Genomic DNA, 14,721 nt, shown 5'->3' on the forward strand with positions numbered 1-14,721 from the left:
CCGGATGTGGTGGCACGTGCCTGTAATCCCAGCTACTCAGGAGGCTGAGGCAGGAGAATCGCTTGAACCCGGGAGGCGAGGTTGCAGTGAGCTGAGATTGCGCCACTGCACTCCAGCCTGGGCAACACAGTGAGACTCTGTCTCAAACAACAACAACAAAAAGAAAGCTTATCCAGGAGAGAAACCAAGTCCAGTTACTGCTCTAAGCTGGTTATAAATATCAACTCACTTATTTCTCCAACAACTCTATAACAAGTATTACTATTATCCCACTTCACAGATAAGAAAACTGAGGCACAGAGAGGTTAAGTAATTTGCCTAGGGTCACACAGCGAGTAAACAACAGATCTAGATATCAGAGCCCAGGTACTCCAGCTCCAGAGACCACACTTTTAATCACTCACAATACTGCCTGAGAGGTGGGATTATGTGGTTCTATCTGGAGAGTCAAGAAAGCCTTCAGGGCTGGCCGCTGTGGCTCATGCCTTTAGTCCCGGCACTTTGGGAGGCTGAGGTGGGCGGATCACGAGGTCAAGAGATTGAGACCATCCTGGCCGACATGGCGAAACCCCATCTCTACTAAAAACACAAAACTTAGCTGGGCGTGGTAGTGGGCACCTGTAGTCCCAGCTACTCTGGAGGCTGAGGCAGGAGAATCACTTGAACCCAGGAGGAGGAGGGTGCAGTGAGCCAAGATCGCGCCACTGCACTCCAGCCTGGCAACAGAGCAAGACTCCATCTCAAAAAACAAAAACAAAAAAGCCTTCAAGTGAAGAGGTAGCAATGAGGAAAATCTTGAAGGACACACGAGGTGCAGAAGGGGTGACCACACTGCAGGCAGAGGCCTGGAGAGGGCAACTGAGTCCACCGGGTGCTCAGGAGACAGCGAGCCTCTGGCGTGGCTGGAGTGTACCCCAAGTGCCTGGGAGGAGCCCCAGGGGAAGAGGCTGGGCTGGAGAATGGTCCGTTCGCTCCACAGAGAATCACGGAGAACTTGTATGTGTGGGCCCTCGGCTAGGAGGGTAGGGCCATGAAGGGTCTTGAGTGCTGGGCCGAGGAACTTGGACCTTATCCAGAAGGCAATGGGGAGCGATGGGCATTTGAGGGAAGAGAGACTGATGGGCCAGGGCCATATTTTGGATCCAGAGAGGCCCTCAATTCCATAATGTTCCCCCATCCCTGCCCGATAGCAGCCATGGCTCAGCTGGGTAGGGTGGGGAGACGCAAGGGGGCATTCACTCAGACTCAACCGCCCTACATTCTGACCCACATTCCTGGGTGTGAGAGCAGCCATCAGGGAGCAGGGAGGTGTGGGGAGCAGGTGGCAGCGGCTGCAGAGAGGTTCCTAGGCCTTTATCACATTCTCCCTGGTAGCAGAGTTATTTGTGTACCAGCTTGTCTGCCCTGCCAGAATTTCCCAGCCCTCCCTGTGTTAGAGCGTGGTCTGCCTGTTTACCCGCCATCAGTGCACCTGCTTTTCAGGACAGCCCGGGAGGGGGAAGCAGGCAGGAAGGCAAGAAATGTCACCCCATTTCAGAGATTTCCGGAGCCTGAGGGAGCACAGTCCCACCTGCTTCATTTCCCAGATGGAGAAATCAAAGTGAGAGAAGAGCCTCACACCAGGCCAGGAAGCTCAGGCTCAGGGAGACTCACTAGTGTGCCCAGAGTCAGACTGGGATGGGGACCGCTGGCTTCTGTGGTTCCCATCTCCTGTCACATCCCTGCTGAAATCCGCAATGGCTCCCAGGGCACAGGGCAGTGCCTGGCAGGCCAGAGGGGTCAGGGATGGTAGCTGGGGGGTGAGGGGTTCTGGCCAAGTCAGTCTCCTGGGCTGCAGACTTCCCATAGACTTCTAGGCAGACAGCAATTCCCCAAGCCTCCTGCTGCATTCATGGGTTCACTTTTTTGGCCATGAAGCATGTTTGTGAAAACTCTCAGGTGGTGCAGAGTGAGGAAAGAGGGGGCCATGGACAGAGGGGAGAGTTTCTTAAAAGAGCTTGGCGCCGGGCGCGGTGGCTCAAGCCTGTAATCCCAGCACTTTGGGAGGCCGAGATGGGCGGATCACGAGGTCAGGAGATCGAGACCATCCTGGCTAACACGGTGAAACCCCGTCTCTACTAAGAAATACAAAAAATAGCCGGGCGAGGTGGCAGCGCCTGTAGTCCCAGCTACTCGGGAGGCTGAGGCCGGAGAATGGCGTGAACCTGGGAGGCGGAGCTTGCAGTGAGCTGAGGTCCGGCCACTGCACTCCAGCCTGGGCTACAGAGCGAGACTCCGTCTCAAAAAAAAAAAAAAAAAAAAAAAAAAAAAAAAAGAGCTTAGCTTACTTTCTGTTAACCCATGAAACTGGAGATCTGAAAATCAAGGGCTGATCAAAATTTCCCCAGGTGGGCTGGCAGCTGGGTACCAAAGAGCCCACAGACTGTGCCTGAGCGCTGCCCAGCCTTCCTGGGGCTGAGATTCAGAAAGAGAAGGTTGTTGGCAGTCAAAAGAGCCCAGAGGCTGAAGCAGACAGTCCCTGCCTGAGTCCCTGCTTGAGCCCAGTGTGACCTCAGGCCCGTTTCCTATCCTCTCGAAGGCTCAGCTTCCTTCGCCTGGAGAATGGGGATAATACCCACCCCACAGGCTGGGGATATGTGTAAAAACCTGGTCCCCAGTAGTGACTCAACACAGAGAAGCTAACATTGTTGATGCTATGATACTACAATTATCATCATCATTATCCTGGCCAGTGTCCCGTCCCCACCCCCTGCTCAGGGAGAGTTCTCCCCCAAATGTCCCTCAGGTGGGAAAGCCTTGCTGCTGGGAGGAGACGGTCGTGTTACTCCTACTGGGACAGGGAAAGGTTTAAGTTGTCTGTCTCCCTACAGTCATGGGTAGAAAACACTTTATGATGTTTTTCCCCAGATTATTATTACATTATTATTATTATTATTTGGAGATGGAGTCTCTCTCTGTCACTCAGGCTGGACTGGAGTGGCATGATCTTGGCTCACTGCAACCTCCGCCTCCTGGGTTAAAGCAATTCTCCTGCCTCAGCCTCCGGAGTAGCTGGGACGACAGGTGCGCGCCACCATGCCCAGCTAATTATTGTATTTTTAGTAAAGACAGGGTTTCAGCATATTGGCCAGGCTGGTTTCAAACTCCTGACCTCAAGTGATCTGCCCACCTCGGCCTCCCAAAGTGCTGGGATTACAGGTGTGAGTCATTGTGCCCCCACTTTTTCCCAGTGTAGACATCCACATTCCAGAAATTTCCGTGTACGTGCCCTGCTCTTCCCTCTTCCTGTACTATCCTTTGCATCAGTTCTACCAGTTGCAGCCCTTCCCATCCTTCACACAGTCCCACCGTCACCACACCCAAGAAGCCTTCCTTGACTGCCTTGGCTTAAAGTGCTCTTGCCCTGACTCCTCTGCCCTTGTTCCCTCCTTTGCTTCCTTCCATTTGTCTTTCTTATTTCCCTCCTTTCTTTTCTTCCCTTTATTTTTCAAATCTCTGGACCTGGGGCTGTTTTTACCTGTAGGAGGTGCAGGCCCCAGTCGGTGTTGTTCCCCAGAGCACCTACAGGGCAGCGGGAGGCAGACACTCCACTAACAAGCAAGCCCTCCCTCAAAAGCACAGTGGGAGGGTGGAAGGAGGTGCATGTGTGATGTGCCCAGCTCCGTTCCAGGCACACACCAGGCACCCAGCACACATGTGCATCTTTCCCTCCCTCTCCTGCTGGCCCCTGAGCATCCAAACAGGGCCTGCACACAGCTGCTCCTGAGTGGACACCACGGAACTGAAATGATGGCAAGCCCCAGGGAGCAGAAACTGTGACTTCAGTCACTTATGTTCCTTGGTACATAGTAGGTGCTTAATAAAGATTTTGAATGAACAAACAAGAGCCAAGCCCTGAGCTTGAAGCTGGGAAAAAATAGGACCTGGGCCAAGAAGTGGCAGCCTCACCACCTGGATGAGCACCATGGATGTGCAGCCTCGGCAGGAACTCATTAGCTATAGGGCGCTCCTGACACAAGACAGGCCATTATTTTCCCAGCAGAAAGATTTTATTTAAAGGGGGTTTTTGTTTGGTTTGTTTGTTTTGCCAATTTCAACATGCAAACTTTTAAGGATATAGAATAACATATGTTAAGATAAGATAGCCGGGCGAGGTGGCTCAAGCCTGTAATCCCAGCACTTTGGGAGGCCGAGACGGGCGGATCACGAGGTCAGGAGATCGAGACCATCCTGGCTAACACAGTGAAACCCCGTCTCTACTAAAAATACAAAAACTTAGCCGGGCGAGGTGGCAGGCGCCTGTAGTCCCAGCTACTCGGGAGGCTGAGGCAGGAGAATGGCGTGAACCCGGGAGGCGGAGCTTGCAGTGAGCTGAGATCCGGCCACTGCACTCCAGCCTGGGTGACAGAGCGAGACTCCGTCTCAAAAAAAAAAAAAAAAAAAAAAAAAAAAAAAAAAAGATAAGATATTAATTCAAAAACATCACTAATTTCTTCCTATTCTCACATTTCATAAAATGTCATAACAGATCCACTATGGCAGTATATCTCTGACTCTGTGTCCACTGTTCTGTGGATCAGTCAGTAAGCCAACAGGGTTCTCCATGCTCGGGGACTCTGTACAGACCGAAATCTAAGGTCTAAGGTGGCAGCTTTTTCCAGGGAAATAATTTTGGGGGGAAAAACTGCCTTATATTTATCTGGATGCGGTGCCCATGGTGTGTGTGCTGAGCTGGCTTGTACAGGCTCATAAGAGGCAAGTGTCACATTTTTAAGAATTTCGTGAGCTGGTTGTTAAACACAGCCAGTACCATTGGTTCTCAGCCGGGGGGTGAATTTGCACCCCAGGGGACACCTGGCAATGTCTGGAGACATTGTGAGCTGTCATGATTTGTGGAAGAGGTGCTACTAACACCTAGCAGGTAGAGGCCAGGGATGCCGCCTGTATAATGCACATGTCAGTGTCCCCAACCCCCTAGCAAAGGATCTCCAGCCCAAAATGTTATGGTGCTGATGCTGAGAAACCCTGCTTGGAGCAGTGGCTCATGCCTGCAATCCCAGCACTCTGGGAGGCTGAGGTGGGAGGATCGCTTGAGCCCAGGAGTTTGAGACCAGGCTGGGCAACATAGTGAGACCTGTCTTTAAAAAAAGAGAAAAAAAAGTTAAAAAAAAAGAATAATAGAAATCCTAATGTGAAGTTACAATTAAACAAACTCTATTAAAAGCAAAGGGAATGCATTTTTTTTTTTTTTTTTTTGAGACAGAGTCTTGCTCTGTTGCCCAGGCTAGAATGCGGAATGCAGTGATGTGATCTCGGCTCACTGCAACCCCCACTTCCTGGGCTCATGCAATTCTCATGCCTCAGCCTCCCAAGTAGCTGGGATTACAGGTGTGCGCCACCACACCCAGCCAATTTTTGTATTATTTTTTTTTTTTTTGGTAGAGATGGAGTTTCACCATGTTGGCCAGGCTAGTCTTGAACTCCTGACTTCAAGTGATCCTCCCGCTTCGGCCTCCCAGAGTGCTGGAATTACAGGCATGAGAAACCATGACTGGCCCAGGAATGCATTTTCAAAACTGATTACTAATTATTTTACTGTTGTCACTATCATACCCTCAAGGGTATTTATGCCTACTACACCTGTATGATGGAAATGCTATACAATGGTGTCTGCTGTTCATCTCTTCCCAACTGCACATTCAATGACTTCACGTTGGTAAGAGTGAAATCTGAAGTCAGAGAATTTACATCACAGAAATTGGCAGATGCTAAAATCCCCCACCCTCCTTTTTTTCTGGAGGGCCAGTTGTTACCAGCACACTATTGGGTGTAACCCTAAGTAGAGAAGAGAAATTCACAATCTTGATGAATCCTTCCCAGTTTCTAGCCCAGGCAGACGACTCAGCACCAGCCTGCTGTATGGATCAAGGATCTGAATGTGGTCATGTGCACACACTCTACACACCATGCACAGAAAGACACACACAAATACTAAACACACACATGCATCACACTCCCCATACACATCTTGTCTACAAACCCCCACATATACAACATACACACAGCATATAACCGACTACACATGCACCCCATAGCAGCCCTTCAGTCAGCAGGGGAATAGTTTGAATAATGAGAAAAACAAGCAAAAGAATGACAACCTGACTGATCAAATTCCTTGATGTCTGAGCACCTTCACCTTTACTCCCTCCTCATCCTCTGTGATCCACCCTTCCCCACACACCCCGACATCACACTGCAAAGGCAAAAGTCTCAACTCCCACAGGAAGCACCAAACGCACTGATCCCATTTCAGTCCTGCTGGAGGCCCTGGCCACATGGCTCCCCATCCCTGCTCTGTACCCAGCTCTCAGGAGACTCCAGAGCTGAGTCTGACCTTGGCCTCTTCCCAGATCCCATAACAAGGAGTTCCCTGGGCAACTCCACCCATCTGACCACTTCAGCTGCCACCAGATGCTAGTAAGTCCAAACCTCGTCTCCAGCCAGACCCTCTCTGACCCCACACCCATCAGCCTTCAGACTTCTCTACTTGATGTCCCCCAACTCCTTAGACAAGTCCTAAACAGCCTTTCCCCCTCTCTGCCCCACACTGTTCCTCCCCGTGTTCTCCATCCCCACCTATGCCAGAGGCTGGTGCACAGGAAGCATTCAATGCACATCTCATGGAGAGAGGAAGAAATCATGTAAATCCCAGAAAGAGAAGAAAAGCAAACTTCCTGGTAAGGCAGATAGAAAGTCTTACCCCATTTTACAGATGAGAGCCCAGAGATTCAGTGGAGTGAAGAGGCCAGCCCAGGAGCAGCACCAAAGCCGTGGACTGTGAGGTGGAGGGAGCCTGAGCTGGGGGCCGCAGGCAGCAGCAACCAGGCCAGGGCCAGCCCCGCAGGCTCAGCTCTCACCAGCTCCAAGCGAGGGGTTAGTTACAAAGAAAAGGAAAAGGCGTTCCTGATATGCGTCCTGTTTCCTCTCCTCCTCCGGGCTTCTCAGGCCATGGAGGGCGGATGTCCCCGGGCTGGCAGCACTCTGCCTATACACAGATGGGCAGTGGGTGAGGGTCTCCCCAAAGATGCTGAGGGTCTCCCTAGACCACTTTCCATTCCAGCAGTCCAGCCTGCATGAAGACAGGGGCTCACCAGAGTGACCCATCAAGTTTCCCTTCCAGCCTGGGGGAGCCCTTACCCCTTATCTGCAGTAGGTACTTATCACAGCCAGGCATCTCCTGTCCATCAGAGGATCCCAGACAGACACCTTCACCAGGAAGGCTTCTATGTCACCCTCACTTAAAGCAGGGGGCCTCCTTACAGTCTCCTGTAAGGAGTCTCCTGTCTTCCCTTCCTCCCTGCCCCACAGCAGCCAAGTTCATAACTGCCCAGCTCCATGCGTAGCTGCTGCCTGTGGGACCTGGCCTCCCCATGAATCAGGTAGGGGAAGGGGTCAAAGGTGAAGGCCATAAATGGGGTTTCTTGAGTAAGCCTCCATCAGACAGGGGTCCTTCCTGAGGACAGAGATCAGGGCTCCTCTCTGAAATAGGGAATCTCTCCGAGGGAAGTGACCGCAGCTCCCCCATCAGATTGGAGGCTCCTGCAGGATGGAGACCATGCCTCATTCCTCAGACACACGGCTCCTAGAGGACAAGAGGACTGTGTCCCCTCTGTTACACAGGCAGTCCCAGGAAACAGAAGCCACGTTGCCCCATCAGACAGGAGTGTCCTGGAGGTCAGGGCCATGCCTCCTCCATCACACCAGGAGCTCCCAGAGGGCATGATCCCCATCTGCTCCCTCTCCCCAGAAGTTCCCAGGACAGACTTCAGCTCAGTCTAACACACGGGGAAGGGCTTCCCTCTGGAGCCCTTGCTCACACCCTCCCCTGCCCAGGGTCCCACTCCAATTCCCCATTTATGCTCTCCATTGAACTGAAGCCACCATGCCATATTTATGACAGCTGTGTGTCTGGACAGAGGCCAGCACCCTCTGGAGAGACAGCAAGGGGACAAGAAGGGGATCCCTGACAAGAGGATCCCAGGACAGACCATGGCCCCAGCTCTGGCTGGATGTGACCCAGATGAGTATCCACACCTGCCTCTGCCACTAACTGGGCAAGCCTCTTACCCCATGGCCACGGATAGCACCATCCCCATCATCAAACTTTATCAGCACCCACTCCTGGCTAAAGTGGAATAAAGCATCAGGGACAGGGGATAGCAGGCCCTTCCTTAGTCCCACTGTGAGGACAACACTAGCCCTCCCTGGGTGCCGGCCCTGAGTCTGGTCCAAGCAACCTCCGCAGTCGTCTTTCCTACTCACAGCAGCTCCAGGGAACCGCTATTAGTTAGCATCGATCCACAAAGTACTTTGCCGACACTTTATGAGCTCAGTCTCACCAGAGGCCCCAGGGACCATGAACAAGAGGCAGAAACCAAGGCCCAGGAGCTCAGGCCACTGAGTAGAGCCAGGGAGTCGCTGAGCCAGCATTTGAAACCAGGTCCTATGACCAAGGCCCAAGTGAGCCCAGAGACAGCACTAAGTAAATATTTGCAGAATGCCTGTTCACTGAAAAGCAATCTGACTGGATTTTGGTAACAATCTGGGTATATTTTCTTATTAAAAAATTTGGCCAGGCACAGTAGCTCACGCCTGTAATCCCAGCACTGTGGGAGGCCGAGGCAGGTGGATCACTTGAGGTCAGGAATTCAAGACCAGCCTGGCCAATATGGTGAAACCCCGTCTCTACTAAAAATAAAAAAATTAGCTGGACGTGGTGGCACACACCTATAATGCCAGCTATTTGGGAGGCTGAGGCAGGAGAACTGCTTTAACCCGGGAGACGGAGGTTGCAGTGAGCCAAGATCACACCACTGCACTCTAGCCTTGGCGAAAGAGTGAGACTCCATCTCAAAAAAAAAAAAAAAAATAGGCCGGACGCGGTGGCTCAAGCCTGTAATCCCAGCACTTTGGGAGGCCGAGACGGGCGGATCACGAGGTCAGGAGATCGAGACCATCCTGGCTAACACGGTGAAACCCCGTCTCTACTAAAAAAATACAAAAAACTAGCCGGGCGAGGTGGCGGGCGCCTGTAGTCCCAGCTACACAGGAGGCTGAGGCAGGAGAATGGCGTAAACCCAGGAGGCGGAGCTTGCAGTGAGCTGAGATCCGGCCACTGCGCTCCAGCCCCGGCGACAGAGCGAGACTCCGTCTCAAAAAAAAAAAAAAAAAAAAAAAATAGTCCTACGATAACATTTTTTTTTGGAGGAAGGGTCTCACTATATTGTCTTCATCTCCTGGGCGCAAGTGAGCCTCCCACCTCAGCGTCCTGAGTAGCTGCAACTACAGGTACATGCCATCGTGCCCAGTGATTATTTTAAGACATATCATTTATTAATTTGTCATGTGCTAGGTACTTTATATATTTATGTTTAATCTCAAGGATAACTCACGGAGAAAAAGCCAGTATCCTCTTTTTACAGAATTGGAAACTGGAGGCTAGGGAGGGGGAAGAGATAAGTTACCCAGTTCAGGGGAGGCAATGCCTGCCTGGTGGCCCCAAAGCCTCTGCTCCTTTTCCTGCCCACACAGCTCCCTGTGCTCTTAGAAGGTGGCCTGGGGAGGCCAGAGGCCCACAAATGGGCGCAGCCAGCATCAAAGTGCTCAGGCAGCCTGCCTGGTGGGCCTGACCCCACATTGCAGGGACCCCTGGAGGAGAGGGCTTAAGCCCTGATCCCTCAGGGAGCTTTGCCAGGCCTCTCTGAGGACACGCCCCTGCCTTAGTGGGCATCATTCATTTGAGAACTTGCCCCCCAGGATGGGAACTCCTCCAGGGCAAGGCCTGTGCTTGGCACAGAGAAGGTGCATCATAAAGGAGTTAAGGGCACAAGCTTAGGGTCAGGCAGGCCTATAGCCTCATCACCCTGCTGCACAGCCGTCTGGAGGGAAATGAGGCCCTGGCACAGAGTTGGAGCTCTGTGAATGGTGCAAATACAAACCCCCACCACAGCAAGCAGACCCACTGGTGGCCTTGGGCAGGTCCTTGTCCATCTTGGCTTCAGCTGGCTTACGGGCTCTCACAGGGGGTCACGTTACCTCACAGGAGCCTAGATAGCTGAGGGGAGATAATGGGTACATGAGGAGTCCTGGGGAGACCAGAGTGCTGAGCAGAGACAAAGGCCTGATATTAGGACAAGGCTGAATTATGGAGCATTTTAAATAAATGCATTTCCATTACTTCCAGGAACACACAGGCTTTTTTTTTTTTTTGAGACGGAGTCTCGCTCTGTCGCCCAGGCTGGAGTGCTGTGGCCGGATCTCAGCTCACTGCAAGCTCCGCCTCCCGGGTTCATGCCATTCTCCTGCCTCAGCCTCCCGAGTAGCTGGGACTACAGGCGCCCGCCACCTCACCCGGCTAGTTTTTTGTATTTTTTAGTAGAGACGGGGTTTCACCGTGTTAGCCAGGATGGTCTCGATCTCCTGACCTCGTGATCCGCCCGTCTCGGCCTCCCAAAGTGCTGGGATTACAGGCTTGAGCCACCGCGCCCGGCCAACACAGGCTTGCAGATAAGGTGGGCACAGCAAAGCCAACCAAGAGCAGCTGTGCCTCAGTGAGGCAGGGAGCAGGGGAGGAGCATTCTAGAGCATCTCCAGACCTTTCCCCAGACACACACTGGGACTTGGTAATATGCATCCCCCAAACCTTTCACCTGCTCCTCAAACCAGTTCCCTTTTATGGCTTCAGGATGGGTGGTCAGAAGCCCACAGAAGGAATGGTGCTGGCCCTCTTCTTAGCCACCAATCTATCTGGAATGACCTCCCCAGAGCCAGCTCTGCCTGCTGCAACCTAGAAGCTCAGGCCATCTGATCCCAAACCTCAGGGAGAACTGCACAAATGGAAATGGATGTGGGGAGCAATTGGGAACAGGGTCTTGCTCTCTCTCCTGGTATTTAATGGCTGTGTTTGGACATGGCATCTTACCTTCCCTGTCCTCACCTGGATAACAGGGCAACACAGCCTGCTTCAAGGTGTTGAGGGGGATGAAAGGCTGATGTCTGTATATGCCTGGCATGTAACCTGGGTTCAACATAGGTAGGTGAGTGCACTGAGAGGCACTGGGAACACCGAGGAGAACAAGGCCATCCAGGGCCCTGCCTCTGTGGGGCTTAAAGTCTAGCAGGGGGAAAAGGTGTAAGGAATGGCATATAAGAACATCTGAGGAAGTGGAGGAGCCTTTGATCACCACGCTACATTGTTTCCAACATTTATTTGATACTCTCTGTGTATCAAACCGGCACCAGGCAGTGGGACACAGCCTTCGCAGGGGGTTTGGAGTGTGGTGGATGAGCTTATGGAATGTGCTTCCTTAAGACCTAGATGGCCTTTCCTTCAGCACCGTCCCTTGGCTCAGATTTCACCCTCATCAGGAAACCTCATGAGCAACGCGGCCCCTGTGCTGTCTGATTATCAGCAGGAGGCAGTGGGCATAGGCATTCATGCCACAGAGAGCGATGGACCCGAATTATTTGGTCCCCTGCTTAATTTAGCTCAGGTTCGTGTGAATCTGATTGAGTCAGTCATGCAGTCTGCGCAATTCTAAGGGCTGGACTGACATGTGGCAACTTTGTACAGGCCAGACCTCAGGAGGCCGGCTCCCCAACTGCCTTTGCCACACTGCCTCTGTCCCATCACAACCACAGTGACCTTAAGGAGCAGAGGGGTCTGTTACAAATGTACTGCCCACACAGGGTGGGGTAGACAGATGTCCAAACCAATACCCTGCCCACCAAAGGCACCCCATGAGAGGGTTATAAAGAGGCCACAGGGCCAGGCACTGTGGCTCATGCCTGTAATCCCAGCACTTTGAAAGGTCGAGGCGGGCAGATCATCTGAGGTCAGGTGTTCGAGACCAGCCTGACCAACATGGTGAAACCCTGTCTCTACTAAAAATACAAAATTAGCTGGGCATGGTGGCACATGCCTGTAGTCCCAGCTACTTGGGAGGCTGAGGCAGGAGAATCACTTGAACCTGGTAGGCAGAGGTTGCAGTGAGCTGAGATGGTGCCATTGCACTCCAGCCTGGGCAACAAGAGCGAAACTCTGTCTCAAGAAAAAATAAAAATTAAAAAAATTAAGAGGCCACAGCAATTCCGAGGAGGGAGCAGCTCCATTCTCTCTGGGACGGGCAGGGGGCTGTTGACAAAGTTACAGAGAGCAGGCGACATCTAAGCTGGACTTGAAGCACAATGAAGAGTTTGTCAGACTGTCAAACTGCAGAAGAGAACATTAAAGGAACAGGCTATGCATGGAATGCACATCCTTATATAGCAGACTGCACATTTCAAAATCAGTTCAAAATCACAACCTCATTTCACCCTCTCAAATCCCATAATGGTGTTAACTGCCTCTCCCATGGCCCTCCACCCCGCTACACACAGGCAAACAAAAAAAGTGAGGTCCAGTGAAGGCAGATGATGAGCCCCAGGGCAAACGGTGACTAATTTCTGAGTAGAGGGAAGTGAGAGGTGGACTCTGGCTGAAATGGTCCTCTTCTCACTGAAGTGGGGGATTCCTGGCTTCCTGTCCGGCGGCAGAGCCCCACTTCGGCCCCTGCTGGCCTGTGACACACTCCTCTCATCCCCAACATACATACACACACTCCTGCAGCCACCAGGGCCTGTCAGAAGGGGCTGGCTGAGAGGGGGTGGCTGGCAGAGGAACCAAGCAGCAGGGCCTGGGCCAAGGGGCTGAGGAAAAGCTGACCATTCTAGATGAGAGGCCCTGCCCAGCCTCTTCCCCTTCTCTGAGTGCCGATCACCTCAGCCTCTCCCACTGCAAGTCTCATTCCGTAGCCTCTCCTCTCCATCTCTTGCAGTGGCTGCTGCTGGCCTCTCCCTTCTCCTTCCTCCACCCTCACCCTCCCCGGGGAGTGGTGAGCTCAGCCTTTCCCAGCAGCCGTCCCTGGGAAAGATGGGAAATGCACCAACGGGAACTGAGAATAGGCCTGCCCTTGGGAGGGAGTGGGAGAAGAGGCATTGGGGACAGGGCTCAAGTCTGCCACTTCCTAGGAACTCCTGGCCGCCGAAGGGACAGTCTGCCTGTGTGTACTGCATGCTGGAAGGACGTGGGCTCAGACTGTGTGGACTGCCAGGGACCTCATCTTACAGATGGGGAGACACAGGCCCCGGGAGAGGAGAAAGGGGACTGACGGCCTGTCCCAGGCACTGGGAGCCTTTCAGTTGTTTTGTTTCATGTCATCCACACAACTGCTCTGCAAGGTGTGTGTGGTAGGCTGAGTAACAGCCCCCCAAGATGCCCACATCCTAATCGCCAGAGCTGCGGCTGTGTTAGGTCATGTGGTAGAAGAGATTCTGCAGATGCAATTTTGTTCAGGGCCTTGAGATGGAGAGATTATCCTGCACGACCTGGGTGGGCCCAATGTCATCACAAGGGTCTTGACAAGAGGGAGGCAGGAGGGTCAGAGAGAGTAAAGGTGATGGGATGATGGAAGCATTGAAAGACAGACAAAAATCTACACTGCTGGCTTCAAAGCTAGAGGATGGGGCTGGGAGCCAAGGCATGCAGACAGCTTCTGGAAGCTAGCAGAGGCAAGGGAACGGATCCCCACTAGAGTTTCCAGAGGACACAGCCCTGACAACCCATTTCAGGACTTTGGACCTCCAGAACTGTAAAAGAATACATTTGTGTTGTTTTAAGCCACTAAATATATGGTAATTTGTAACAGGAGTAATAGGAGACTAATACGACAGGCATTCTCATTCCCATTCTGCGGACCAGGAAACTGAGGCTCGCAGAAGGCTCGTAACTCCCTCAGGCCAGGCGTGGTGGCTCACACCTGTAATCCCAGCACTTTGGGAGGCCAAGGCCGGCAGATCACTTGAGGTCAGGAGTTCTAGACCAACCTGGCCAACATGGTGAAATCCCGTTTCTACTAAAAATACAAAAATTACAGGCATTGTGGCTTATGCCTATAATCCCAGGTACTTGGGAGGCTGAGGCAGGAGCCTCAGCTCCTTAAACCTGGCAGGTGGAGGTTGCAGTGAGCTGAGATTGCGCCACTTCACTCCAGCCTGCACGACAGAGTGTGACTCCATCTCAAAAAATAATAACAATTATAATAATAACTCCCTTAGGTCCTGCAAGAATCTCTATGAGCTCTTAAGGTTGGGGGCCCCTCAGCCAGGGCTTCAGGCTAGGGGGAGAGTCTGAGGAGGAGGCAGGGGTCTGCCACTGTAGGCTAAGGCTGAAGACAAGAGAGAACTGGAGAAGGTTAAGCTTTGTGCCTTATTACAGCTGGGCCCTTCCAGATCCCGTGACTAAGTCCTGCCATGTCCTGACTGAGAAGCAGGGAGGCATGTGGCACACAGGAAGGGCCCTGGCTGTGCAGCTGGGATTGGCTGGCTGAGTGTTTGCCAGATTAACTGAGAAGATGAAATCCCCTACTTAGCTACTTGGATCCTGATAAAACCCCTGTGAGGAAACTTCTTATCCTTCTGCATTACTGGTAAGCAAAGCAGGTCCCCCGGGTTAGTGACTGGCCCAAGTTCTCCCAGCTAGTAAGCAGTGGAGTCTGGGTATTCATAATGAGCAACAGAAAAAGCATCACAGCCAGGCCTGATGGCTATTGAGTGCTTCCTATGTGCCTAACACTGCCTTAACAGTTGCAGGCATTTTCTTAATCATTCTAGATGCAAACCTGA

General features: G+C 52.3%; 1 protein-coding gene across 7 annotated transcripts in view; it reads right to left on the reverse strand.

The window, feature by feature from the left end:
- The window catches only part of LOC105468761 (arrestin beta 1), a 98,829-nt gene that overhangs the window by 43,401 nt on the left and 40,707 nt on the right, over window positions 1–14,721 (reverse strand). Inside the window, exon 1 of one of the 7 annotated variants that reach the window (XM_011719090.3) lies at window positions 6,761–6,912. The exons of the other annotated variants lie outside the window; for them this stretch is intronic. Within the exon in view, the coding sequence (XP_011717392.1) occupies window positions 6,761–6,765 (5 nt within the window). The 5' untranslated portion in view covers window positions 6,766–6,912. Of the gene's footprint in view, window positions 1–6,760; window positions 6,913–14,721 lie in introns of those variants that run through there. 7 annotated transcript variants of the gene reach the window in all.

Source organism: Macaca nemestrina, chromosome 12 (assembly GCF_043159975.1).
Source record: "Macaca nemestrina isolate mMacNem1 chromosome 12, mMacNem.hap1, whole genome shotgun sequence".
Classification (NCBI taxonomy): domain Eukaryota; kingdom Metazoa; phylum Chordata; class Mammalia; order Primates; family Cercopithecidae; genus Macaca; species Macaca nemestrina.